Source organism: Centroberyx gerrardi, chromosome 17 (assembly GCF_048128805.1).
Source record: "Centroberyx gerrardi isolate f3 chromosome 17, fCenGer3.hap1.cur.20231027, whole genome shotgun sequence".
Classification (NCBI taxonomy): Eukaryota; Metazoa; Chordata; class Actinopteri; order Beryciformes; family Berycidae; genus Centroberyx; species Centroberyx gerrardi.
The window spans coordinates 5,327,014-5,354,861 of record NC_136013.1 but is presented as its reverse complement, the minus strand read 5'-3'; the positions used below and the strand labels follow the sequence as shown (position 1 = coordinate 5,354,861).

The following is a 27,848-nucleotide window of genomic DNA, read 5'->3' as shown; positions in this document are numbered from 1 at the left end:
GTACAATCTTGTATCAGTGAATTGTCATGATATCCATAAAAAAAGAGTAGTGGTTCAAACAGCACAGCAGATAGAGTCATTTCACAGGGAATAGATAAGTTGGATTTACACATTCAATTATTTCAGTGACCACAAAGACAAATAAACATGATTCTCTTGAAAACAGAGAACATGAAGAGAGATCCATGCATGCATGTTCATGCATTGGCAAAGTTTTACTTTTGCTTTATCCCATTCTTCAACAGACTTAATAACTTTATATGGTACCTAAGTTTTGAGGCACCCAGATTATGCTCCCAAATTCAGTGTCTATGCTTAATGCAGCAGTGTACAAACAGACTCCCTGAACAAAGCATAAACTGTAGAATGAGTCTTATTTCTTAGATGCAACTGCACCTAAACAATATGTCCCTTTTTAATGCATTCTTGGATTTTGTTATTACACAACCTGGTCAGATCTGGGTATTTTGAGTCCTTTTGGGAGTTCAGGCAGTTCAAAATTGAAATTTCAGGTTCTAAACATGCGGTCCTCCAAAATGGCTCCAAGGTTTCGAACCCTGACCCCTCTCTCCCTCTTCCTCTTCCATCCCGTAAGTCTTAAATCCCTCCGTGGCTCTAGCCCAGCTGGCCGAGCCTGTTGTTCCTCTGAGAATGCCTGGTACAGCTGGCACAACAGAAGCTGGAGTAGTACGAGTTGGAGCAAAGTCGGGCGTAAACGATCAGCTCGCAGTTGGCAAGCTCAGGCTGGTCCACGCATTCTGGAGGCACGTCAACTCCTGCATCATACAGAGCAAAGGAAAGTCAAAAGACAGAGTTAGACTTTGATTGCATTTTGTTTATTTTTTTTTTTTTCCCATAAGAGATAAATCATCTGGAAATGACTGTATCAAAGTTGAATGAGTGGTAAACGAGCTGAATCCGAATTAAGTTGGGTTTTTTTATCTGCTTGTTTGTTCACCTGTATTGCACAGATCTGATTTTTTTTCCATGCTGTCTCACCAGAAAAAAAAAACGATTCCATGAGAGACGTCCATGTTTCACCATCAATGAAAACATCAGTGGCCTAATTTCTTATGTACAACTAGCCAATGTGATAATTGATTTAAAAGTTATCTTAATGTCAAAGTCAGGGTTTGCATCAGTTTTCTCCAACTTTGTGTGATAAATCAAAAGCTAAAACTAATTTTTGTCAAGATATGAAAGCTAAAGACAATCATTTTTGTTTTTCATCATAAAAACATCATATTTGAACTAGCAGTGTAAATCCAGCCAGACAGAGAGCATCATCCTCACCTTGCTGTGTGTCTTTAGTGACCCTGACTTCAGCCGTGGCGCTGACAGAGTAGATGCCAGTGTAAGCGTTACAGGTGTAGGTGCCTTCATCTGACGGCTGCACGTTGTTCAGGATCAGACTGCCGTCAGACGACATCAGGATGTTCCGCCCGTCTGGACGCACCGGTACACCGTTTCTACAGTAACAAAGGATAAACACATGAGCCAGTTGCGGTTCCTTAGCATTGGTATACCTTCCACTACTGCTGTTGTTGGATGGAAGATCTTTAAAATGAGTCTTTCTGGAAATTAAGAGAAAGAGCTTCTTTTATTGATGTCCATGAATTTCTGAAATAATATAATGAATGATTAAAAAAAAAAAAGGAAACTGAACCTCTGTTTGGGTCTTATTTGTATCATTAATATCTGCAGAAAAATCAGGTAAGATCAACCTCATTTGAAGAAAATAAGCCTTGTAAGAGGTTATATTGTAAAGTCCAAGGCACTCTGCTATTAATGCAATATCTAAAAGAGTTTATTAGGACACGGTATGTTTAAAACCATTGTGGTGAGACTACTATGGTCTTCATCAGGTTCATGTCAACAGGTGGGAGAATTATTTTTGGTGTTGGCTGTCAATTCAGCATCAGGTCTAATAGGATAAATACTGCAGCTTGATAAAACTAATTTACTACCTGGACCAGCCCACGTTGACGTTGTCTCCGGACACCACACAGGGCAGCAGGGCCGTGCTGCCTTCAGACACCTGGATGTTGTTAGGAGCTGTGGTGATCTTCAGGTCCGCTGGACAACGAGAGCAGGTGAAGATCATATGAAACAGGCCTTCTGGTGAACGCTTTTACCCAAAATGTGTTTTTGTGGATGTTCTCAGGGGGAATTGAACCCCTATCCCTGTCTGATATTCAGCTATGCAGAAGCACAGATGTTGCGTCGATATTGTCTATTTGATAAAACATACACATACATCAGAGATGCAAGGGAGAATCCAATTAAACCTGCTTTAAAAATAATTTATTACCATTATCGGCCTCTACTGGTGACTAGTAGGAATTGCAACAAAATTGATAGAACTTATCTCCTCCTTCACAAGTCTCTGGCACATAAGATGCTGATGATGATGATAAAAATGCTGGCAAAACTCACCTTGCACTCTGAGCTGCAGCTGCCTCTGCTCCAGCTGGTGGTGAGTGGAGGCGGTGCAGGTGTAGACGCCAGAGTCTTCAGACTTCAGCTGGCCAATGGTCAGGGTGCCATCTGAATGCTGGGTAAATCTGCAACACAGCAATCAGTCAGGACCCATATTCACACTAGCTCCCAGACCAGGAGGAAAATTCATTTTGGAAACAATACAAATTATGAACACATGTTCATAATTTGGTCAGGTCAGGTTGTGGTCAGGAATGAGAATTCCAATTCACCTGGAGTCGGTGAGCGTCTGTCCGTCTCTTGTCCACTGAATGTTGACAGATGGAAGCGCTGGCGCAATCTTACAGGGCAACCTGGCAGTTTGTCCTGCCCGCATTTCCAGCAGAGACGAGCCTGACCGCTCTATGCTGAACCTGAGAAATTATTACAGGAACACAAATTTGATGTCTCTGTGTGGAGTGTTTACATGCACGTCTCATTCATCATTCTTTAACCTGTCTCCTCCGCTTCATGAGAGAATACAAGAGCAAGGGAAGGAAGTTGTTTGTACCTGGGGGATGGACCATCTCCAGGCAGTGGTGCGGTTGGGATGAGCTGAGATGATCCTTCTGTGTCCACACACACACACACACACAATAATGATTAGGTAGACACAGGGTGACACAGGGGTCCCTACAAGATTTGCTTGCATAAGATCCTGCATAATGACCAGATAACTTTTTCAAGATCAGCATGGTCTGAGAGAGCCTAAGACAACTATCCAATCTTCTGGATTTATGACAGATGGACTAATTGGGGTTAAATCCAGTGAAATTAAGTTTTTGACTGAATCTGGCCCCAATTAGCCCATCCCACACAGCAACAAGGTTTTCTCAGCAGCTTTCTTGCCGAGGAGTGATCTAATCTTTAAAAGACACAATCTGGAATTTATTGCACCATCTACATTGTGGTTATGTTAATATTTTTAGAAGTTAACAAACATTAAAAATGTTTTTTAAAAAACTTTATGGCCTCAAAATACATGCCCAACTCATCTTTAGCTGCATCAAAAACTAACAATTAATTTAGATATTAAAAAAGAAAACACCTTTAATCACATAAATCACTAAGTAAACAAATCCAGTAAAGTCGCAAGAATCTTTCAACAGGAGTTTCCATACTGCAGTTACAGAACTTGTAAACTTAATAAAGTCTTGTAGAGTGAATCTAGTTTTAGTAAATAGATAAAATGATTTAAAACAGATGCACTGCATTACCTGAGATAGATAGGTAAATGTAGCGGTGGTCTCTCTCACGCTCACGAGTAGCCACACACAGGAACCAACCAGAGTCTGACTTGGTGAGAGGACCAACCAACAGGGAACCATTGGGCTGCTGGTGATGCCTGGAAAGAACATGAATAAAAAGGTTGAGAAGAATCGAGGGTAAGATTGCTCCTGCATTCAAACTAAGCAGCAATAGTCATTCATAGAGAGTTCAGAGTAAAATCAGAAGTAGTTTTCCCAACCTCTTGCACAGTAAGCCTATATAAAGCTTAAGTTTAACTGGACCATGCATGGATGCGTGTGCTCCAATTACCTGTGAGTGGAGAGAGGGACGCCGTCTCTCCTCCACTCCACTATGACGGTGGAGGACGGAGGAGGGCTGACTCTGCAGGGAAGCACTACTGTCTGTCCCACCAGAGCCTCCACTGTGGACGGGTCCGTCTTATCGATGGTCACTCCTCCCAGGGTCAAACTGAGGGAAGAGGAGGGGGAGGAAGGGAGGGAGGGAGAAAGAAAGAGAGAAAAAGAAAGAGAGAAAGGAAGGAAGAAAGAGGGAGAAAGAGAGAGGAGGGAGTGGAAGGAAGAGAGAGGGAGAGAGAGAGAGAGAGAGAGAGTGAGAGAGAGAGAGAGAGAGAGAGAGAGAGAGAGAGAGAGAGAGAGAGAGAGAGAGAGAGAGAGAGAGAGAAAGAAAGAAAGAAAGAAAGAAAGAAAGAAAGAAAGAAAGAAAGAAAGAAAGAAAGAAAGAAAGAGACAGAGTCACTTTATGCTCTACTGTTGGAACTATTACCCATCACCAAAGCAAGCATAAAGATCGGCCAGAACCTGGCTTCAGCAGTTTGTCAGAGAGAGCTGAGAGAGAGGAGACACACACCCAGCTTCGGCACACAGAAGGCCCATGCAACACAAATAATGAAGTGACAAACAATACAACCCACAACCAGAAAGTGACAAATTCAGACATTAAAAGTCTACCAATGTTAGAGACCAAAGGTGGCGATACACTAGGAAACAAACAGAAAAGACCCAGAGTCAAAAAAATGTATTTAACACTAGCTGTAAGAAGTTTCCATCTATGGAAGAGGATTAGGGCCACATGTGAAAATTTTTAGTTCTGAATTCCGAGAATAAAGTCAGAATTCCGAGTTCTGACTTTATTCTCAGAATTCTGACTTTAAACTCAGAACTCAAATACATTTTTCACATGTGGCCCTAATCCTTCTGTACCCATGTAATCAGTGCATCAGTGATAAGGCCAATATTTAGGCAATTTTGCCCAGAAACGTTCCCCGAAAAGTTGCCCCAACATCTACCAGCTTTAAGTGTGAAAGCAAACCACATCTACACAAACCGAATAATAAAAGTACACAAAAAGGTGAGATGGAAGACAGACAGGGTTTAGTGACTAACAGACAGACGAGGACGGATGAAGCATCACAGCAGATCCTTTATTAGTTCAGTCTGATGACATCAAAGGTGACAACGCAAGACACAAACATGGTGGTTGACACAGTGAGGTAGCGGGCACAAACAAGCACAAGACTAACACAGCTGTAGGCAGATTTATAGAGGAGATAGTGAAAAGTCCCAGAAGCATAGAACTGTCCATTTAGGGTCGCTGTGAGGTCGTCAACTTCTCCTGACATTTGTCGAGGTTTAAGCAGGAAACAAAGCGTAGCTGCTTAGGAGAGCAAGAGCGGCGTAGCAATAGTGTGGTGTTTTTTTTCAAATCAAGTTTAAGCCCGAACAAGGAAGGGTTTAGATTATAATAAGCATCACAACAATGATGTAAGTCTAAAATCTAGCATGTATGCATAGTATATATTGCACAACATATATTCTGGGGGTGGGTGAATGCATACGATTTGTCTTCGGACGGTGTGAGTTTTAATCTCCTTCAGTACACTCTCGCCCTTCTCAGGATCGGGGCAGGCTCCTTCAGAGGGGCAGGAGGGCAGTTAACCAGATTATGAGGCCGGTGGTGGCAGGATTTGGGGCGGGGGGGGGGGGGGCTTTGGGCCGCGCTCCCCGGCTCCTCGGGGTCTTACCTCGCTGCTGGGCCGGTGTGCTGGGCGGCGGTGGCAGGGAGAGGCCGGCGGGTGCGCATGTGGACCCTCGCCCGGTGGGCATGGGTGGCAGCGCTGGTGGCCTGTCTGCCGGTGGGTGTAGAGCCACCCTGGACGGTGAACACCCTCCCCATGTCGCGCCCCCGGCCAGCCGTTGACCCTCCAGAGGTGGATCCTCCTGTTCTGGACCCTCCAGATGTGGCTCTTCCAGATCCTCCAGAGCCTCTAGTCGCCCCCCCTGCGGGAGAAACTGGCCCCGGAGCCTGCTGGCTGGGTGCGGACGCCTGGCAGGCCCTCTGGCACTCCGCTCGGGTCATGAAGTTGTTGCTGTTGCCGTGGCAGCCTCCGTACCAGAAGTGCACGCACTTGGCGGTGATGACGTTGTAGTGGTAGCGCGCCGTCCAGCCGCTGCAGGAGCCGGCGGCACGAGGCAGGGAGCAGAACGAGCGCTCAACTGCAGCAAAGGAACAGAACAGACAACGTTACAGCATGCAATCTCCACATTTCATAACAACAATATCACCACAAACCTAGTCTCAACTCTTTCTATCTTTTATTCATCCAATGGAGGTTTGCCTTGCAGTTATTGAGGGAGGAGAAAACACAACTCATTCATTTTCCTATCCACACTTGACCAGCTGGTCCAGCGATCTGAACCAATGACCTTGCAGTCAAAAGCCCACTTCCTCTTCATTCAGGCTACCTAAAATTTCCCACAGTTCTCAAGTCTAAATGAAAAGAAAACTGGATCTATATCAATCATAACTGTGAGGTCAACAGTTTGATTCCCCAGATCAGCTGGGAAAATACTCAACCACTCAAACAAATACACCATTTTTTCCTCTTAATAACGAACATATGTCTGTTCAGGTTCCTTCATGAAAAAATGCCTCTTCACATAACGAAATAATGCCTCTTTAATATTTTAAGGAAATAAATACTTCTTCAATAACTGAAGGTTTCTGTTAAGTAAAACAAAATATTTGGGTGACAGATGTGGTGGGAGTGGACCAGGGGGACTTAAACGACTCACAGACACACAACCAAACAAACAAACTTCTCACGCGCGAGTGTGCGGTCATCACCACTGCCCACCAGTGGCAGCCTCCCACCCCCCGACACACAGAGAGCTGCTGCCTCTTCTATCCCCAAGCTACAGAGTCTGAGGATCTACTAAATTGAACCCTTTGTTAGACATTTGGGAGATTTTGGAAGAATCTGAAAACCACCAGTCAACTGAATTTGTTCCTCTAACAAGAAGAGAGTGTGTAAAATCTGAGTACAATCACTTATAGAGTTTTATACATTTTGCAGTGCTACGCATGACAGGTTTTAGACTGTGGCCATGTGGTCCGCTCAGGTGAGCAGTAGTTAAGAAAACAGCCTCTCAGCCACTTCCTTCCTCTTTTAAAGGGGAAGGGAGGGGCTTCCGCAACACCAAAGACAGTTAACTAAATGCCAACACCTGCTCTTTCCCCACTGATTGACAGGACAACCAGGGTTGAAGTAAAATGATTGACAGCTCCTAAGAAAATGACTGACACTAGAGCCATCAGAGAAAACAAAAAAGGCCAGAGACCACTTCCACAGGAAAACAATGTTCTTTTAAAAGATCCAAATGGGCTGTCAAAAAGAAAAAATATTTTAGTGGACCAGCTTAATTTGGGCCACTACAGAATGAATATTAGGTATCACTTTACTTTGATACTCCACTGTTGATTCTCAGCAATGTATCAGTAGATATTCAAGTGTATCAAATATTCAAGTGACTGTCAACAATAATTGTTTCAACAGACTAACCGCTAGATATTTTCAGTTGACTATCAACAAAGGTTCAACAAACTATGTAATTGATGTCAACTACCTGTAACTTGATTGTCAAGTACACCTGTTTTCTATCAGTAGGTAGGTAGACTGTCAACAACTTAAAGTTAAGGTTAGGTTTAAGTTTAGGCACATAAAAGAGATGGATTAGGGTTAGGCACATAAAATAAGTTGGTTAAAGTTAAGGTTAAGGTTAGGGTTAGGGTTAGGTTTAATTTTAGCCACATAAACAAACTTGGCTAGTTAGGGTTATAGGACAGTAAGGCAATTGACTCATGAAACAATTTCATATGTAGGAATGTGTTTCTGATAATCAACAGATAGATGAAGTCTGTTGATTAGCACTTGAGATGCCTAGTGGTTGGTTGAAGACATGCTACTTGTCTGTTGAGACAAACCAAAGACTAAATGTTGCAGAGAGTCAACAGTGGACTATCAAAATAAAGTATTACTGAATATTGTTTTCCTCTACTTCAAGGAATATTGTCGACGTGCCTGTGAGCAAGACCCCCAACTGGAGCTTCTCAGCAGCCAACAGTAGAAGACTGTGGTTGTACTTGGCAGCTCTCACATGTGACTTTGTGAAACTCTATGGCCATAAAGCAGAAAACTGCTAGAACAGAACGTTCAGGCTCCGCAAACCTTTAAAAAGTTAAAGAACCGTAAACCAGAAGCTAAAAAAAAAAAAAGCCCAACTGTCCTGTCTATCATATTATTATATCTTTATCTCTCTATATATAACATGTTTCCGTGCCGTTCTACCGCTGCTTTATGTAATTGCTGCCTCTCGGTCTCTTACTGTGGTTGGGGGGGTCGGGGCAGCCCTCCCCGCTGGGTCCTCCTGCAGGCGTGGTGCGGTCGTAACAGCACCCATAGGTGGTGGTACGGCACTGAACCGCATTCTCAGTGGGAAGAGTAGGAGCAATCTGAGGCGACAATTTGGGAGAAAGGGAAAGACAAGTAGGAATCAGTGGCTTAGAAAAACACCACATTCACCAAGTTAGAAAAAATATTTTGGTGACCAGAACAAATTGAGAATGAAAATTAAAGATGAAAACTCGTCCGTACCCAAAAAAACCCACAGATTTTTCTATGTTAATGCATCTGCAATTTTATTTCTTTTTGACTATAAGGCTCATGCAGACATCTTTTTATATTATAAAGAATCACATCTTTATTTTTCTTATAGCATTTGCAAAGAGGAGGCGAACAACGCGTTTCGCTTGTTGTTTCCTCAGGTTCTCTTACTGATTGCACCGAAACATCACAGGTGTTTAAAAAGACTTGAATCCACATGACATTATCAAGTACTATCTATATATTTATATTTTTGCACAATTACAACATTATTTAACAATATAAGACATAAAAAAGAGAAATGGAAAATATTTAGTATATAAAAAAAAGAGTATAGGCTGCACTAGATTATAATTAAGTGACAGATGATATCAATGATGTCATTCTTCTCTCTCTCTCTCAGACAAAAGTCCATCTAGCGACAAACATTGCAAATTAGCATAGTCTATAAATGTCATATGTGACAGCAGATTTTTATGTCTATGTATATGTCCCTATTCAAATAAACATAGAAAAAAAAAAAAAAAAAAAGATAAATGAAATAGCTCCACATTATCGACCTGACATACTTCTTTTATATTATCTGAAGGGGAGGGGTCAGTGCCTATTAGTGGCTCATCTCTTTACGTTTGGTCTGTAATAGTACATTTTCACCACCCAATTTACACCCTATATAGAGTCCTGCACCAGAGTCAAGAGTTTGCCCCTCCACCTTATCTGTGATGTTGAACCAATGTATAACTCCATATAAGGATTTCATGTGTGTTTGCTTACAGTGGGTGCGGGGGCCACATACTCCCGACAGCCCTCCCTGTTGGGGCCCTGGGCAGCTGTCACACCGTCTTGGCAGCAGCCATAGCTGTCACACAGGAGAGAAGGCAGCAGATACAAGCAATAAAACAGTTTGTACCCAAAGTGTGTACCAAAAATAAAAAATAAAAAAACTCAGCCTGGTCAGTTACTGGTAATTACTGTGTTCGTGAGTAATACAAAAAAATCCCTGTGGTCACTTAGTCGTAAAACTGACGTCCATACAAAAGACGTTAACTCTAAAACAGACCCCATATTTTTCTCCATATGTCTCCCAGAGCCTCAGTATAATGAGGGGTTGGAGCTGGGTACCTGGTCTGTACGCAGGAGGGCTGGACGGGGGTGGGAGCCGGGCCCCGGGGGCAGCCTTGGCCTCGGGGGCCCTGGGCCGTCGAGCGTCCGTCTGGGCAGCAGCCGTAATAGGACTGGCTGCAATGGAGGGCAGGGGCGGAGTTGTGAGGGTCGTGGACCGTGTTAGTCTGGGTCTGGTCCACCGTCTCCGGCCTGCGGACTGAGGACAAGCCAAGCAGGGAGAATTCACACATTGTACAGGGCACACCAGACCCCATAGTTCAGGGTGTTTCATACAGACAGTGGTGGAAAAATCCATTACTTAAGTAAAAGTATCAATACCATAATGGAAAAATACTTCATTAAAGTTCTGCATTCAAAAGTTTACTTAAGTAAAAATATAGAAGTATTAGCAGTAAAATGTACTGAAGTATCAAAAGTACTCATTCTGAAGAACGGTCCCTTTCAGAGTGTTAAATTGTTGAAGCATTTAACTGGAAGAAGTATTTTAATGTTGCAGGTCTAACTCCATATGCTGTTGTGGAGTTTAAGCTCTAACAATGCAACATATTTTATGAGCTTATCGTATGTTTTGCATGTAAAACCTTATTCTGTAAAGTAACTAGTAGCTACAGCCGTCAGATAAATGTAGTGAAGTAAAAAGTACAATATTTCCCTCTGAAATGTAGTGGAGTAAAAGTATAAAGTCTCATAAAACTGAAATAGTGCCAAAAATTGTACTTAAGTAAGTATAGTACACAAATGAAACTGAACAGGAACTGCTTACTGCTCTACTACCAAACTATCTGATTAGGTCAAGATGAAGCAGAGAGCACTGGGAAATGAATTGGAACGAGGACACAGCAACATTTATCGGTATAAACAAACTCGCAAGCAAATAGGAGCAGAATACACGCGAGACCTCAAAAAACTTGAAATTCCTGGCCAGTGGGGCAACGCAGTGCGGGAGAACGCCAGAACATGCCAGAAACACCACAGCCCAGGCCGGCGCTCGGCAGCACACTTCAGTGCCTCGCAAATATTTTAATCAGGCCGACAATGCCCACGGTCCCCTGAAAACATGTCAATCAGGCCTGGATAATTAGTGCTGGGACAGGGGCTGGATGGGGATAGGAGACCCGGGGGGGGGGGGGGGGGGTTCTGCCGAGGACAAAGTGACAGGAGTTATATCAGCAGAGGGGAGGGGTGCAGGGGAGCTGAAGGGTTGAACAGCGCTCTAGAAATGTGTGTTAGGGCGCGATCACACCTATGGTTTGTTTTCTTTGGTCCAAAACATAGAGGAAGAGTTTACTTTGTTCCATTTTTGCATTTGGTTTGTTTAGGTTCACACTGTCCGAATACAAGCAATCCAGAGCTTGTAAACAAAAGTCACATGGACTCACATGTAGCTTGTTTATTAGACAGAGTTTTGGCAACCTGTCATCCCACCAGGTTAGAGATTTTGGCAGTGGGGGGAATCAAAACAAATCAGATTCCAATTCATCTAACTTAAGCATTTGTCTGCGCTCTTTGTTACAATTTACCTTCTCTTGTCTTACCAGTTAGAAACACAGGAAGAAATAGCAGAATATGAGCATCAGTCCAGATGCTCATTTTGCTGCGCTAGGCTTTCCAAGCATGAGTAACTGTTGGCAGATGTCAACATCTGTCTCCTTATACCCATAAAACCTTGTGTTTTGGAGCCGTTTCCTATAGTCGTTGGTTTGGATTACGTTCTCACTCCTAACTGCACTGCAATTCACTTGGAAGAGGATCAATACCCGCATTTTCATGGCGTCTCGGTTCAGTTGGAATGGCTGTTCGCACCTGCCCACACAAACCGAACTAAAGGAGTAAAATCTCCAGAGTTTCAATAAACCGCTCCAAATATGCTTGGTGTCTACGCGCTCATAGTGTCTTAGTATAAAGCAAGATTCTAGGAGCAGAAAGTGCCATGAATCAAAAGGTAAATAAAGGAATAAATGAGATACTGAGATGAAACACAACCTGTTGCATGGTCTGGCACATAGGGCTGGAATCCAGTCTGTGTGTTGTCATGTCCTCTTGGATCCTGAACGCTGGGAACCACTGGACACAAAGCAGGAAACAGACACAAGACAATGAGTTGGATAAGAATACAGTATATAACACAGGTGTAAAAAAGTACATTAATTCAATAAGACAACAACAAAGCAGGACAATATGTGCTGGAGGACCAAATGGCCTAATCTAGAAACCCAAACACAGCATCTATCTGCTCACCCTGTGGGCTGTAGCACGACTGGGCGTTGCAGCCCTCGACTGTGGAAGGTTTGGGGTCGGCGCTGCACTGGTCCACAGGGTACAGGTTCCTCTGTCGGTCTGAGCAGATCACCTGGCGTTCGCGCAGGCCGGTGCCACAGCTCTTGGAGCACTGGAGAGGGATGGAGAGAGCTGCTCAGGAATTCAACTCTCAATCTGTAAGATTATTTTAAACCATGTCTGATTTGCCAGATAAGACAGTTGAGAGTGACAGGAAAGATGGGAGAGAGAGAGGGGAGGAGATGCGACACAGGTTGTGATGTTTGTGTGTGTGTGTGTGTGTGTGTGTGTGTATTCCTGTACCACTCACCAGTCCCCACTCTCCAACATGCCAGCTGATGTGCTGTTGAAGGCAGGCGGTCATCTCACAGGGTCGGATGGAGGTTGGGCGGGTCAGCGCGCTGCAGAACGTTTCCTCCAGTTTCATGCCTCCTGAACCTATACAGGTCACGGCTCTGGTCTGTTCCCCCGAACCACAGGTCACTGAGCACTGTGGACACCATACAACATACAATACAATATTAGAAAAAGTCCTGCTTTTGTAATACAGATATAACTGTATTTTGAGGCCGTAATCCTTAATCAAAATGTGAATAAAAGGGTAAACCTGCACTGCTACAGAGTAAAATGAAATGGATTTGGAGACATTTTTGTTAGCAGATTCAGTGACAGAACTCTTGATACAAGGATTCCTGTGTATGAGAGCCTTGGTTAAAGTTGTACTATATGATATAATTTGAGTAAAGTGAGGCGTGTGTTGAGCAACAATGAGATAATTAGTCTCGGCAGCATATTTTTGTGACCAGGTATAGTGCGTTTCATATTTCATTCATTCCCTCAATTACGCCTCTCAATTATTGCCTCGTCCATATCAGCTGCAGTGCGGTACAGCAGCTAGTCCGGTAACGCACCTCGCTCCATCTGGTCACTTGGTACTCGACACACTTTTGCATGTTGCAGGTCTGCAGAGAGGGAGGAGCCTCGGAGTAGGCGGCACAAACGGCGTCCTCCACCACCCGGGGTCCCGCGGCGTCGTGAGAGACGCACTGCACGCTGCGCACCTGGGAGCCTCCGCCGCACGTCACAGAGCAGGTGTTCCACTCCCCGGTCTTCCAGCTGGGAAAACCCACCGGCAGCAGAGAGGGAGGGAAGTGGGTGGGGTGAGGAGAGAGAAGAAACAAAGATCAGGAACGGTATTGATGTTGTAAAGAGTGAAGTAAAGAGTTTCATTTCAAAATCAGAAAAATTATACCTCGTCTGACAAAATGATTGCTAGAAAGCTACACTGTTGACTTCAATACTCAGAAATCCTTTAACGTGACGTCAGTAAATTGTACACAGCCATATCTGGCTCTAGAATTTCATTTGGGCATATAAGGCAAATCTACAGCGTCTCAATTAGACGGGATGGGACACTCGATAAGATGGGTGTATTTTTACATACAAATCTTGCCTAGTGCAGCTTTAAAGTAAAACTCACTAATGAATATTAATATTTTAAATATTGAGCAATAAGTATCAGGTGAAAATTTTTTGTAGAAAAAAAAAGGTGTTTAGTGTTTTGGAATGAAACCCTTCAAATGAACTCTTAAAAAGGATGCACCATTTTCAGCAAAACTGTCCAGGACAACACACATTTGAGCTACTCAAGAATAACATTTGTCATTTGAATATGTGTTGTTATTAATATACTGTACATTACACTGTTGAAAAGCAGCACTAATGTGCTTTATCCTAAATTAGGCACATGGATATGTTAAAAACAACACATTCTTTTTAAGACTGTAGTGTTATAGAAAGCTGGTCACAGTCAATCACCCATCGAAGCCACCAGCCGCTGCCACACCAACCAAACCCACTGAAGGGCAGAAAGCTGGTTTTTCTCCTCGTTAGTTTTAACAAACAATAATTACTAGAAGCAGTAAGTATACATAGACTGGGAAGCAGGGCTAAAAACAACAAATAAGACCGGCATGCTCAGATTTTATCTCCTAAATCTCTGTCTCAAATATAGCACATACTGCACATACTGTACATACAACTCGCATCCTGCGTGAAGTGAACCATCAAATGTTTCTAGTTTTCGGAGCAATGCATCTTTAAAGCGAGGACTAATGAGGGTGCAGTTTGCTCTACCCGGGGTTCATAGGCATCTCAGGTTTCCGAGCGGCAGCAGCATCAAAGAAAAGGACCAGGAAATACCACAGAGCCACTGAAGCCCCAGCTATTTACTGCCAGACCACCGGTAGCACTTTCATTCGGATGTACACAATCCCCCCGCACCGCGACCCTTAACCCAGGAACACCTCAACATCGACGACACACAAACTACATTAATGGACACAGACAGACAGCTTTACTGGCTCGACTGTTTGCTAAAGCAGCCGGACAGCAGCCCAGCTCAGGGATCAGGACCAGGATCGGGACCAGGGGCCGTAGGTTGGGAGGTCGAGGGGAGGGGAGGTCTTTGATGCAACTCGGGCATCAAATCGCCCCTCTGTCTCCCCGGGGAGAGGCGTTAAGCGTGTCCGAGACAAATGAGGAGGCGTTTAAGGGTTGAAAGGAGATCTCTGAGCTGGACAGTTGCCCCGCGCCTTTGTTCTCAACCCCGCAAGGAAGAACAGGCTTTGCGCTAAACACAGACGCTAGAGCTAAGGTCAAACACATCTGAAGGGGGAGAGAGTGTGCGACTGATATCGGTGAATTCACTTTTAATCATTCACACTGTTAACTTAATCAAAATCTATGGACATTCAGAATTATCTTGGACTTTGGAGCTGCTCATAAATATTGAGCAGACTTGTTGACTTGTTATTGAGCATAACAAGTCATTTAAAATTGTACTTTTCTTAAAATAAGTGAAAAAAATCTGCCAATGGGGTTAGATAAGTGTAACACTTGTTTCCAATGCAGATCAATTTGTTTCAAGAATTTTGTAGAATCAATTTTCATTTTCTTGATAGCAGTGCAGTGATCTGCCTTATTCTGACTTCTTTCAAGATACTGACACTCATTTCTAGAAAATTCCTGAAACAAGTGAAGCTGCATTTGAAACAAGTGGAGTTATCTCTCCTCACTGGCAGAATTTTCGCTGGGTTTATGAAAAATAAGATTTGACAGCTGAATATGAGACTAACTGACTTTTTTTTTGCTGTGCAGTAGAAGACTTGCTGAAAATCATTCCTGGATTCTATATTTGTAGTAAATAATGACTTCATGATTTAGATCTCCCCCTGTGTTTGTGGTCACATACAACTCTGCTACGACTCCACAGACCCTGGGTTACCTGAATATATAGGCTCTGGGTGTTTCTGAGGACTTCCACAACTGTGGTGGATACAGGTACGCCATCCTTTCAGACATCATAACACACCAAGAACAGTGAGAACTGCTCCGACAAACATCTACCTTTGACACTTGTATCTGTACAAGCCAAAAAATTACAGAAAACTCACAATTTGATGTACTGTAAAATTCCCAAAAAGCATCTTTAGACTAAGTTCATCTTGACTCTCTTGACATCTTGACATCACATAAAATGGAACAAAGATGAACTCAGTCTCCAGATGCTGTTGGGAAACCCAGCCCATATCTATTCAAAATTGGCACTTTATCAGTGAAGTTTTAAGGCACTTTAGCTCTTTATCAGTGAAGTTTTAAGGCACTTTAGCTCTTTATCAGTGAAGTTTTAAGGCATTTTAGCTCTTTATCAGTGAAGTTTTATCCTGGCTTACCTGCGGGTCTGTGGGCACTGATGGGGGTTGCATGTGCGGTTGCTTTGTGGCCTTGGCAGTGAGGCACACAGATAGTCAGGATAAGCCTCGTTATCGATGGCACAGAAGACCAGACGAGACTGGTAGCCTAATGAAGGAAGGGGCCAAGAACTGAGTCATTATCCAATCCAGGAAACAGTCAGAATTATATACAGAATGTAGAGTTTTCAAAGTATTGCCTCATTATAAAGGCATGATAAGGATTTCAATAAGAGCTAAAGGATTCGAAAGATCAGATATGTATTCGGGCACGTTTAAAGAATCTGATGGCTGTTTTTCTCTTTGACCGACCTGATCCACACTCCTTGCTGCAGGCAGACCAGGACCCATAGCTCCAGTAGTATCCCTCTCTGGAGCGTCCGGTCGGCAGGTAGTACTCATACTCCACTCCTTGGTTTGGCTCCTGGCTGATCAGCTGGGAGGACAGAATTGGATTCAAAGATCAAACTCAGTTCATGCAAGTTGAGATCATTTACACAATTTTTTTAATTTAAGATTTAAGACAGGCAGAAGAAACTCCCCCCCAAAAAATATGAAAGACAAAAGTGACCCCAACCACATGAGGAAACTAATCTTTTATCTTACTGATAAATTCTGTCTACTCTCAATAATACCAAACAAACCTTTGCAAACAAAAACTGACCCAAATGTCAATCTTTTTGGAGAGATCTTGACATAGATTTAGACAAAGTTTGACAAGGCACTTTTTTAAAACTGTGAAGCAGCTTATCTGCAATGGGACTATGTTAAAATTCACCTTTTATTATGTGACAGTTATAGTGAAAATCATAGGTCACAGATTTGGTACAGTCCTACCGATAACTACAACTACATTTATAAGAAGCATTTTCCCTAGACTGTAAAGGTCTGTTCAGACAGTGTGATTTTTGCCATAGTTATGTTGTCCCAGACAAAGATTTCACATTGTGGACAAATTGTTTTGTGATAAACAATGCTGGCCTGTTTTGGCTCGTTCAGTGAGACAGCGTTATGGATGGCTGAAGTGTCTCCGAATTGAGTCTTACCTCCCTCAACTTGGAACTAGGGGATCCCAGATTTAAATTTAGATCGAACTCTGGATTTAGATTAGTTACACAAATGTTATGATCCATACATTTTCACCAAACATAAAGACAGACAAAGATCTGCACAGATATTGTATGTTAATACAGATTTACAGCATAGAGATCACAAGACAGACTGTAGATAAAGACAGTCACTTGAGGACCGGTGCAGTCAGGCAGATGTCTTACCTCGATGACTAGCGGCTCAGTGGTGGGGCCACGGCCGATGATGGTCTCAGGGGTGTTGTGGCCCTCGGCGCCTCGCTGGTAGTACAGCACCGTGCCGGCAATAGGGGTCGCCCGGGAAAACTCAATAACCCAGTGGCCGTTGAGGTAGTACTCTCCACGCAGATTCTTGATAGCTGTGGCCATGCACATCAGTCAGAGAGGTCAGTGTTTTGTACAAACTCAAACATATTGCACAGTTATGAATAAGCTGCAGCAGAGTGGATGCTTGCTGTCAAAGGGGTTTGAATCTCCAATCTCTGCTGCTCTCATCACTCATTTTCTCTTTATGGACATATCTTCTGGTATTGTATTTATTTATTTTCTCTCTTTCTCTTTCTTTTTCTAACATTCTGTACACATGGCTCTCTTTTAATGGATAACTCAATGGTAGATCCTCCATATACAGTAAATAAATAAATAAAACTCAAAGTCAAATTCGACCCCAGACTCACCGAGGTAGTTGCGTGTGGGAACCGTTTCTCTAATGCTGATGGTGGTGGCTCCGACCGGGATGATGAACATCTGGTTGTAGCCTGAGATGCAAATGATACAACTTCTTAGACATACAATAGAAAGTTAAAGTAACTACAAAAACTAAACTGTCACATTTTGCAAGGAGTTATGGTGTAACTAGCCTGTAATAATAAGTTACAATATGTTTTTTCCTATATTATTTCAAATTCCAGCTGTATATTGTGGTCCTAGGTAGCTCAGTGTTAGAGCATGATGCCAACACTGCCAGGACAATATTAAATATACTGTATATGCACATATGGTACTGTAAGGTGCTTTGGATAAATAAGTCACACAGAGTCACACAAATGCAGAGAAGACGTCTAATTCTCAGCAGTGACAAATCAAACCTATCACTATGTTAGTACAACATGTTTCCTACGGTAATTGTTGTTAAATCATCGTATCATTCTACTGGTTTTCTCTCAAAGGCCGGGCTGCAGATTTTTAGCAACATTAACCTCACACAAATTTAGATGATGGAGGCAAAAATCAACATCCCAGAGTTTCTGGGAGCACCGTGATCTAGGCAAAAAAAAAAAAGACGACAAATTTGGTGATTAATTACTCCCAAAAATCTGTTTATTAGAGGAGTGCACCATACCGGTAGCCATGTCGCGCATGGAGAAGGTGTTCTTGACAAGGTAGCAGGACTGGCCGTTCCCCCCACACTGCAGGCAGGGGTCTTCCTGCTGAGGCGACTCCAACATGTTGTCACAGCCCAGACGCTGGGGGAGGGACAGGGATGGAAGGATTACATAAAAAAAAGGGCGGTAGGTACCAGGGTTAGACCAATATATCAGTTTGCAGATATATCGGGCTGGTATTAGTCTTTTATTAAATATCTGAAAACGGTGATGGAGGTTCCTCCCTGGCCACAGCTACATACCTCTGTAAACAGTTTGCAAAACCTGCACTTAAATTGTATCTCTTAATTTAATTCTTCAACTAAGTCTTTTGTAAATTCATTTTTCATTTAAAGGCATTTTTCATTGAATAGGTGTCATCCTGCATTAAAGGGCTGCTAAGCCAGCTGAAACAATTTCATTAGTCTGGGTTTCAGGGGAGAGTTTTAGTGTCCCATGATGGTCTAAATGCTGTTTCAGAGGCTTTTCCACCCTGGCAAGTATACAATTTGGGGGGAAACACTGAATACTTGCAATTTTTTGCCATGAAAATGGTCAAATTTAAAGATACTGAATATCGACACAGGATATCAGTATAGATATCAGGATATCGATTTCAGTCTCAAAAATATCGGTATTGATATTGGTATTGATTTCAAAAACCCACATCAATCGAACCCTAGTACAGTAATAATATATACTGTATAATTGCTTATGTAACCTGTATTTAACCATGTGGTCCCACTGAAATTAAGAATCTTTTTTGAGAGAGACCTGGTAAAGACAAAAATAAAAGTTGCAGATAAACAACACATAAGTAAGTGTTGAGTCAAAATTTGCTGCATAAGCTCTCCAAAAGGCAACAGTCCAGTAGCAGAGGAGCAGGTTCAGGGGCCAAACCGATATAAAACCTGGTTTAACAAGGTGAGAATGGAAGATTTGTGGGAACGGGATGTTTTTGGGAAAGTAGCAATCCAAAAACCAGGCGACAAAAACATAGCGTTGAATGAGGGTTTTTAAAATAAAAGAGCAACGGGGTCCAACAACAATAACATGAGAATAGAATGGATTCTGGACCGTCACTATACCCACAAACTAGGTGATGAAAACATGATCTAAGAGGTTAAATAGAGGAGGTGTTTCATGACAAGAGGGTAATAGGTTGCTACAGTAATTACATGAGAACAGAATGTGTTTGGTCAAAAGCTACGCTGAGAAGTGTTTGACATTACCGCAAAGTGAAACTAATCCGTCATCCTGCTGGTCAGCTCCATTGGCTGTGTCCGCTCTGATTAACGCCATATTGAGCTTTATACTATGAGTTTGTGTAGATGTGTTCTGAGCCTCTGAGATACTTTCTTGCTCTGATGTCTTTGTTGTTCTAAAAAATGACAGGATATGAGAATATGTCATAATATTGATTCAAACCTACAACGCCTACATGCCACCAATATGCCCTATTGCTTCTCCTCATCTCCTCATCAAATCTATAATATAGTGTATCTCTCAATATATCTTTTTTGCGGTGGCCATTTCAAACTTACATCACACTCAGGGAGGGAAACTCTACCTGGAAGAGCAAGTAGAGCCCAGCTATGTCCTACTGTTGTGTACCAAGACATTTATCATTTATCATTTCAGATTCCCAACTGAAAAACAAATTTGAAACTAAAACTTCTCTGCTAAATTCAAGCAGTCTTCTGACGTCCTTGTGTTGAAGATGCTAATTTTGAGTAATGCTAGTTTCCAAAGTGTTTGTGTTTAAAGTGGTAACCCACAACATTCTTGTACGTTTTTATTTTTATTTTGGCATCATATTGGTGCTAAGCGGTCAGTGGTGTTTTCCCACTGCACTTCGCAGAATTCACTTGTCAATCAAACAGTGTGGGCGCTCTTTTCTTTGTCTGTTCAGCCATGGTGGCTATCGCTGCTCATGCTAACTACCCAGTTCTTCTTCTGTTTATTCCAAACAAACCAAAGACACTGGGTGTTTAGAACAGCAAATAGAAAAGCTTTCATGAACTGGCTATAGGTTGAGTCACTATTGTGTTATATCAATCGGCGATAGAGAGTAGCAAATCTGACATTTATTTATATGAAAATGTTGCAGATTCTAAGATTCAGGACAGCAAGAGAGTACATTCAGATCTTCTAAGATATCTCTTCTCCCCTCCCCTAATTTACTCTCCTCTCAGGTCTTCTCATCTTTTCATTTCATTCCATTTGATCTCATCTCATCAGTGTGTTCAGTTCCTACCTTGCAGACTCCGTCCACACAGACATCCTTCCGTCCAGGGTGGCAGGGCGTCCCGTCAACCACGGCACTGCGTTGGCGGTAGAAAAAGTTCTCTCCTCTTGGCATGCAGTTCAGCTCACATGGGTTCTCAGCTATTGGAGAAATGAGCAGAATTTCAGAATGTCAAATCTTAGTGAGAACTGCCTTTCTGTGAAGTTGTTGTTGTTGTATCTGCTGTTGTGTTTTTCCCTATGAGCTGTGGAAAAGGTATTCCTCGTCTGAGGGCATTTGTCACCCAGTTCCCAGATTTCTCAATTTTCAATTCATTCATTGTGTGTGTGTGTGTGTGTGTGTGTGTGTGTGTGTGTGTGTGTGTGAGAGAGAGAGAGAGAGAGAGAGAGAGAGAGAGAGAGAGAGAGAGAGAGAGAGAGAGAGAGATCTCTGTGTCTTCATTCTCTCTCTGAAAGATCACTAGTGAATGTTAATGTTCATGCATATGTGTATCACCATTATATGGACAGAAAAAACACATTTTACCACAGTATTTTATCTAATCTTGGCTAGTTTCTCTGAATTATCAGCCCAAACTTCCCACTGCGCTTTGCTTTGCTACTGACCTCCATAGTATGGGAGCCACTTGTAGCGTTTCCCCTGGAAGTCAGTCCCATCAAACTGGGAGCACTGCTCTTCTCGGAAATCCCTGGATCCCTCGGGACAGTCCTGAGTGGAACAATGGGAGGAGCAGAGAGGTCGAAGGTCAAGACACAAACTGAGCAGAGATGCACACAGGATGAAAAAGAAATCATGTGAACCAGATGCCAGATACAGAAAATAAAACAACATAGTACAACACTTAAGAACGTTTCTAGTGTTTTATGCACTGATATCAAGTTCTGGTATAAAAATGTCTGTTTCTCAAATATTACCGACTATCCAAAATCTGTGTTCAATAACTATTTATCTCTCATTGCAACATTTGGGTTTATGGCTTATTACAGGCACAAGCATGATATTCAGGCCATAGATAGGTCAACAAAATGCAAAATTGATATTCAGTTTGGCATTTAAAAATGTCAAAAATTGGAAAAAGACTTAAATTATTGAAAGGCTTAAGTTACAATTGAAAAGACTTAAGTTACTGAGTTCAAGTGATTACAACAATGGTATTTGAGACTTGTTGTTCACCTGGATGTTGCAGGAGCGGTAGGACTTGTCTGGACCCACACAGTTGTGTCCCCCATCAGTCCTGTATGTTGGGAACATGAGTATGAGTGTCTGTTGGCTAAAAACACACCTGGGATGATTAGATGGATTAAACCTGGCCTTAGACTAAACTCTTTGTTAAGGGAGGGGCAGGAGGAATCCCACCCAGTGCAAGAAGTTTTCAAAATGATATTCTTAAAGCCAGGGAGGGTTAAGTGGTATTTGAGTATCATGAAGTTATAAAAGCTATAAAACAGAGAAGCAAGACTATAATCTATGTGTATTTACAGCATGGAGTTAAAAGAGTTGCTCCACTTGCATTGAGTAGCAGACTGATTATGCAGACTCATGCTCTGTTTCTCTGAGCTTTCATAGTCAAATGAGCCTCATATTATAGTAACCCAGTCGGTTCCAAGCCACAGAATGTATTTGCATAAGCATCAAAGCTATGGGTATTGCCACAATCAAACTTTTGCATCTTTTTTAACTTAATGCTTTATTAACTTGTGCATCATTGTGACACAGACTAAAAGCCAGGATAGACTGTTAACGGCTATGTGAGACTGCAGTGAATATATGCAAATACAACTCAAACTGTCTGAGAGCATAGGAGGATGTTTCAAATCTGAAATTCAGTGGCATTCCTTTTTATTCCTGTGAAACCAAGTTCTCAGGACAGGAGAAGCCTCATAAATCAACACTGTGGAGTCCGACCTCGTACAAACAGCCATGCACACTCGTGAGACAGCAGATTGTTTGCCTCCCTCCCCTGCAGCCACACTGATAACTGATTAAGTCACCTCCGCAAAACTACCATGCCTCCAGGCCTAAATACAAGACATGCTCCTCTCAACATGCCAATACTGGAACGAAACATGTCAAAACAGTCAGTCACAACATTGAGCCAACAACCATTTCACATAGGAATGCAAAATCAACATTTGGAACATCATTTCAAAATGATATAGCCGACATGTGGAAAAAATGACAGCTATTCTTACAAAATGATTGATAGCACAAAATTGAAACAGATTATAATACTTTTTAAAGGAGAGTACATAGTAAGAGTAAGTGCATAATTGTCAAAATGATAACCCTGACCCCAGTCGTAACACTTTAAAGACTGGATCTTCTGGATGACGTAATAGTTTTATTCTAAAAACTGTATAGCGATGCAGAATGGAAGTCTTCATTTCCAGGTAAGAGCATTAACACACTGCATCAACACTGGTCTAATCATAGCATTTAAAGGTGCAACTTCTGACTAATCTGGCAGACAAGACGTAACAGAGTTCATCCAACGGTGGAAGTGCTGGGCAGCACTTCTTCTTCCCTCTTACTCATCTTCCAGCTACAAAGGGGAAACAGACTCACTGACAGACTGACTGGCAGACTGACTGACTCACTGACTGGCTGCATGGGTGTGTATCTAAATAGGAGACCGGTAGTGGGATCAATTCCAGTTACGTGAACAGAGATCAAGGAAAACATCAAAACTTTATCATCAAGCATCATATGTACAATTTCAACTATCAGATCTCACTTTACTGTGCTTGAACATGTCAAAGAAATGGTTTGTTATACTCATGTTCTGCCTGGTGGGCATCCTTCTTTTAAATTCAAAGTCGGTCTTTTTACCAAATTCCCCCAGTGTCATTGCTCAATTACTGAGGCACACCTACATTCTGCTATGCATTTTGCGGCTGGAAAGACTGCAAACACAGCATGTGCAGCTGATGTGTGACTCGTCTTTTGGGCAGAAACCGAAATGAGTTTTGACTGTCCCACAGCCGTAAATATCATCAGCTAAACAGTCAGGGAATGACAAGTAAGTGGGGAGGCTGAGGAGAAATCACAGAGGCGGTGACCCTGCGTTGGAAAGGGTGACCCGCGTTGGAAGTGGGGCGGAGAAAGGAAGATACTCACCGTTTCCCACCTCATAAATACAGATTGCTTTATGTGGCGCAAGAGGCAACATGCTGGCTGGATTCCAGCAAAACGATTTATGCACACAACACTTTCAGTGTAAGCTGGCGACGACAGGGTGAGCATGACCTGGTCTTTATCACTCCTCACTCAACTGTTTACTCAGATGCCAAAGCAGCACAGGAGCACAAACCCAAACATGGCTAGAAATGATACTGAAACGGATCAAAACGCCTCTGCATCAAAGACAGATGATGATCTGATGCTGGATTTTTTTTTTTTTAAAGCTTTTGAAATTATTTTTTTCAACCTGTCCCAACCAAACACAGGCAGAGAGAAATATTCGCTCCCCATCCAATCCCCTTCAGCAGCCAACAGGCAACACCCAACACAGAAGAGGCCTTTTAATGTTAAAGAGCCCCTCCCTGTACTCTGTTTTGGATGGAAGACAAGCCCACATCCACGTAACTTCAAGGCATTCTTTTACCATCGGGGTAAAGATACAATGTGTACTCATGAACCTCATAATTAGCTTTATTCACTGAGGGAAAAGTGTGTGTGTGTGTGTATTCAAGACCTCACAATAAGCTGCATTTGTCCTTACATGCCTGTACATGTGTGTTTGCATGTGTGTTTTTACATGTACTTGGGCATGTTTATGTACAGGTGGGTGTATTTAAAAAAAAAAAAGCAGACACATTATCATACCTCTGAGTGATACAGCGTCTTGTTCTCATGGTCACACCGCTGCCACAGCTTCGACTGCACTCTCCATAAGGACTCCAGGCCTCCCAGTAATCCCCACTGGGCAGCTGGACACAAAACACCAGTTCAGTCACTTATCCTGCCAGCCATACCCGATTTTTTCCATCACAATGTAAAAAAAAACACTAACTCTGATTAAAAAAGAGGCAGCTATTTTCTCTGTTAAATAGATCCAACATACTATATTGGGTTTTATGTGGTGCTTACACTACATATAGAGAGTTTAGAGGTTTAATTTTACAGCTGAGGAAAAACAAAATCTTTATTCAAAACATAACACAGGAACCTTTCATAGCTGTACAGATATTAGGATTAAGAAAATTGATATTTATTATAAAAAGCTATTATGTGCAGTTACAGTAAACCCTTTTTGTACCAAACTGAATCTAGGGTTTTCACTTGAGCCTTTTGGATTTTCCCCCTTATTTTGATTTTGTTTATGGTTCCAAATGTGTAATGTACACATAATGCATGCGTTAGACTTAAAATGCACTGTGCTGGTTTAAAAAAGAGAGAGGGAGACATAGGTACATCTTACAACAGTAAACACAAGAATAAAAATAAAATTGCTGCCTCAGGTTTTGTTATGTATGCAGTATTTCTAGCATCACTTTGTCAGTGTTTATGCATTCAGAGCCATTGGGAGTTTACCGTGAGCGCTGGAGCCAAGAGTAGCTGAAGGATCGCCAGAGGCAGCAGCATCTTCATTGTTCACTAGGAAGAACGAGACATCCACAGTTAGTCATTGTGACTAATAAAGGCTATTACATATTGAGCAACTTTTTCGGAAACAAGCCAGGGCAACGATTCTGACAGGAATTGATGTGAGACACAGGCCAACATTACATTGGGATTTATAAGGGCAAAACGACACTGCAAAGCAATAAATCATCGTGAGAGTATTGAGAAAACTCCTTGGGCAAAACTTCTCTTCCTCTCATCCCATCTTACAAGAGTAAACATAAAACAATAACAATAAAACCCTTAACGGCCTCAGTTTTTGGCTTATGTACGCATTTTCTTCTAGCATCGGTGTCGTTGCCCTACAGCATTCCCCAAAATATTGCCAAATATATCACTGTCTCCAGCTTTAAATCGTTAAGTGTTGTGAATGTAGCGATGATTTAGCTGCAGATTCATTTCTTTGTCAGATCCTATTAGATCTTCAAGTCAGTGAAGTGCACAGTATATCCACACTGAGCAGCAGTGATTTGCTGTGGTTTGCAGCCACCAACCACACTAGATGATAGGTGGGATCAGCAGCTCTATACACTCTAAACAGGATGTGTCAGCTTTGGCTTTTAGCTTGACCACAATGCATTTTTGAGTTTATCCAAACTGCCTTGAAAGGGTTTCATAAGACCAAGATTTCATAGAACTTTCTCCATAGAGGAGCAAGTAATCCTTCAGTTAAACTTAAAGCCTAAAAATCACCAACATTGTAGGTTTTCACAAGATAGCAATGAGAAAATGTTGAAAATTATCATTTTTAAGGATATACCTCTGTAAAGAAATAGCTTGTAAGTTGAGTCAAGCTTTGGCCTTCAATGTCTGTCTTCATGAGATCCATCAGCATGAGAACTCCAACACTTGAAGCACCAGCCTAGTCATTTTCCCCCACCATCTCATCACTTAATTGCTTAATTGAACTAAATATTTACCCTTTTTTGTACGTGAGCCAACTTGATGCTGTTTATTTGTTTTTCTAAGGCAAAGGGACGGGTTTCCTGCCCACCCCCGCTCCACTGAGACGGAGGGGGTCGCCTGCATGGGGGCTGCCAAGCTGCCTCTGACCCGCTGGCCATGGCTACCAAATGCCCCCATGGCGAGGAAATTTACCCTGCAGCCGCAAACACCCCACTGAGAATGGGCAAGAAGTCAGAGGCAAGGCTGTGCCAGAGAGGTGAGGGACAGGCAGTCGCCATATCTGCCTACACTGATCTCTCCCTCCCTCCCTCCCACTCTCTCTCTCTCTCCCTCTCTCACACACACACACACATACACACACACTGAACCAACTGTCCATAATTGAGCACACTTCAAGCTTGTTAATGGTGTCAGTGCCCCTGGGCGGTGGTAATGTGGGTCTATTCAGTCAGTGAGAGCAGGACCCAGAGCAATCATTCACTACTCAATAACTCTGTATAGAGTGGTCCCCCATCACCCCATTACATATTCATAAATCTGCACACACACACACTCACACACACACAAACACACACAAACTGACACTGAAAGGCTGACCAATTTGCTTTGTTATCTTATCAGTTCAGTGTGTCCTCTTGAATCTCAACACAATCAACCATTGGGCTTTTTAAAAGTTGCATGTCAAGTCACTCACTCACTGTACCTAACTGGAGGCTATTACAAGCGTTTATCTAACCGCATTAACAATTATTTCTAGGTTGGGGAAAATAATTAGTGCGGGCAGGCTGTGTCTTGTGTCCTGTGTTTCATATGAAGCTTATTGTCTGCTGGTGGTCAGACACCAAACCAAGAGACCTGGTCAGTCTTAAACTATTTCTTGATGTGACAAAAAATGATCAATGGACCCTATAAGGAAAAATCACTTTTAATATTCCTGTAATATTCCTATTGGGACTAAATAGTAAATCTATATGATCAATTGATTGTCAAAAAAATCACTATAGCTAATATTACAGTAGTATAGTGTGTCTGTGGTACTCAATAGTAAGTTTATAGTTACTTTATGGTATTTATTTTTATCTCTTATGGTATGCCTATAATATTCCTATAATATTCCTATAGAGAAGTGTAGTGTGTCTGTGGTACTCAATAGTGAGTTTAGAGTGACCTTATTGTACTTTCTGGTTTTTAATCTTCTATAGTATCTCTATAATATTTATGTGTTATTCCTATAGGGACTAATAGTTTTGCTTTGATAGCCTTAACGTATAGTGCCCCTTTAAAGTTTATTGTTGTTTTGCGTAAGGAGAGTAAAAAGGTGAGCAGACTATATGATTCTATAAATTTAAAGAACTGAAACTTGCCTTTTTCCATCACCACGAAACTGAAACTTAAGCAACTTTTCATCTCTGCTATTGACTCATCATAACATTTAATTTAAAAGTTTTCGCTGAACAACCAATTCCTCAATCCAAAAGGGTGAGAAAGAGAAAGTTTCCTTCCAGTAACTGCCTGTCAAACTTTGGGTTCAAATCTCCTCTGAACAAATCTGCAATAACAAGACACCTTATCAATAAATCATTACTCACCCCGTTCCGTGTTTTTAAATGTGACTCTCGGAAGTCCCAAACCCCAGGTGGATCCAGACGGAGGACCGGGGCGCAGCAGAAATAAGAGCTGGTTTCTGTCCGGAGGCTTGACTTGGAGATGCGTCTGACAAGAGCTGGGTGTCCCGGCTATATGAGGAGGGTTATCTAGCTGGACCCCTTTCCCCCTCTCACTCCCTCTCTCTCTCCC

At 42.3% G+C, this 27,848-nt stretch overlaps 1 protein-coding gene across 2 annotated transcripts; it reads right to left on the bottom strand.

Annotated features, from left to right (window-relative positions):
- On the bottom strand, window positions 1-27,848 carry paplna (papilin a, proteoglycan-like sulfated glycoprotein). Of its 2 annotated transcripts, XM_071912804.2 has the most exons (28): window positions 27,641-27,848; window positions 25,056-25,118; window positions 24,348-24,451; window positions 21,696-21,756; window positions 21,128-21,230; window positions 20,532-20,662; window positions 18,253-18,376; window positions 17,588-17,668; window positions 17,097-17,269; window positions 16,135-16,258; window positions 15,805-15,931; window positions 15,357-15,422; window positions 12,982-13,186; window positions 12,381-12,560; window positions 12,032-12,182; window positions 11,777-11,857; window positions 9,791-9,989; window positions 9,443-9,527; window positions 8,391-8,517; window positions 5,750-6,221; window positions 4,018-4,176; window positions 3,696-3,823; window positions 2,990-3,047; window positions 2,712-2,852; window positions 2,437-2,564; window positions 1,968-2,076; window positions 1,294-1,469; window positions 1-776 (listed from the first exon to the last, which is right to left on the bottom strand). In XM_071912804.2, exons 2-28 carry the CDS (start codon window positions 25,110-25,112, stop codon window positions 616-618), a joined length of 3,711 nt encoding a protein of 1,236 aa, XP_071768905.2. In that variant the 5' UTR covers window positions 25,113-25,118; window positions 27,641-27,848; the 3' UTR covers window positions 1-615. The 2 variants fall into 2 exon arrangements, with proteins under 2 accessions (XP_071768905.2, XP_071768906.2); XM_071912805.2 differs by lacking the exon at window positions 15,357-15,422.

What these genes read in the sequence shown, in the direction of transcription:
- paplna (XM_071912804.2), bottom strand. Translation starts at nt 25,112, where the DNA reads ATGAAGATGCTGCTGCCTCTGGCGATCCTTCAGCTACTCTTGGCTCCA. An exon ending in TCTTGGCTCCAGCGCTCACG is followed by an intron (nt 24,452 to 25,055) that starts GTAAACTCCCAA and finishes TTTTGTGTCCAG; the next exon opens with CTGCCCAGTGGGGATTACTG. An exon ending in GTGGCTCCCATACTATGGAG is followed by an intron (nt 20,663 to 21,127) that starts GTCAGTAGCAAA and finishes TTTCTCCAATAG; the next exon opens with CTGAGAACCCATGTGAGCTG.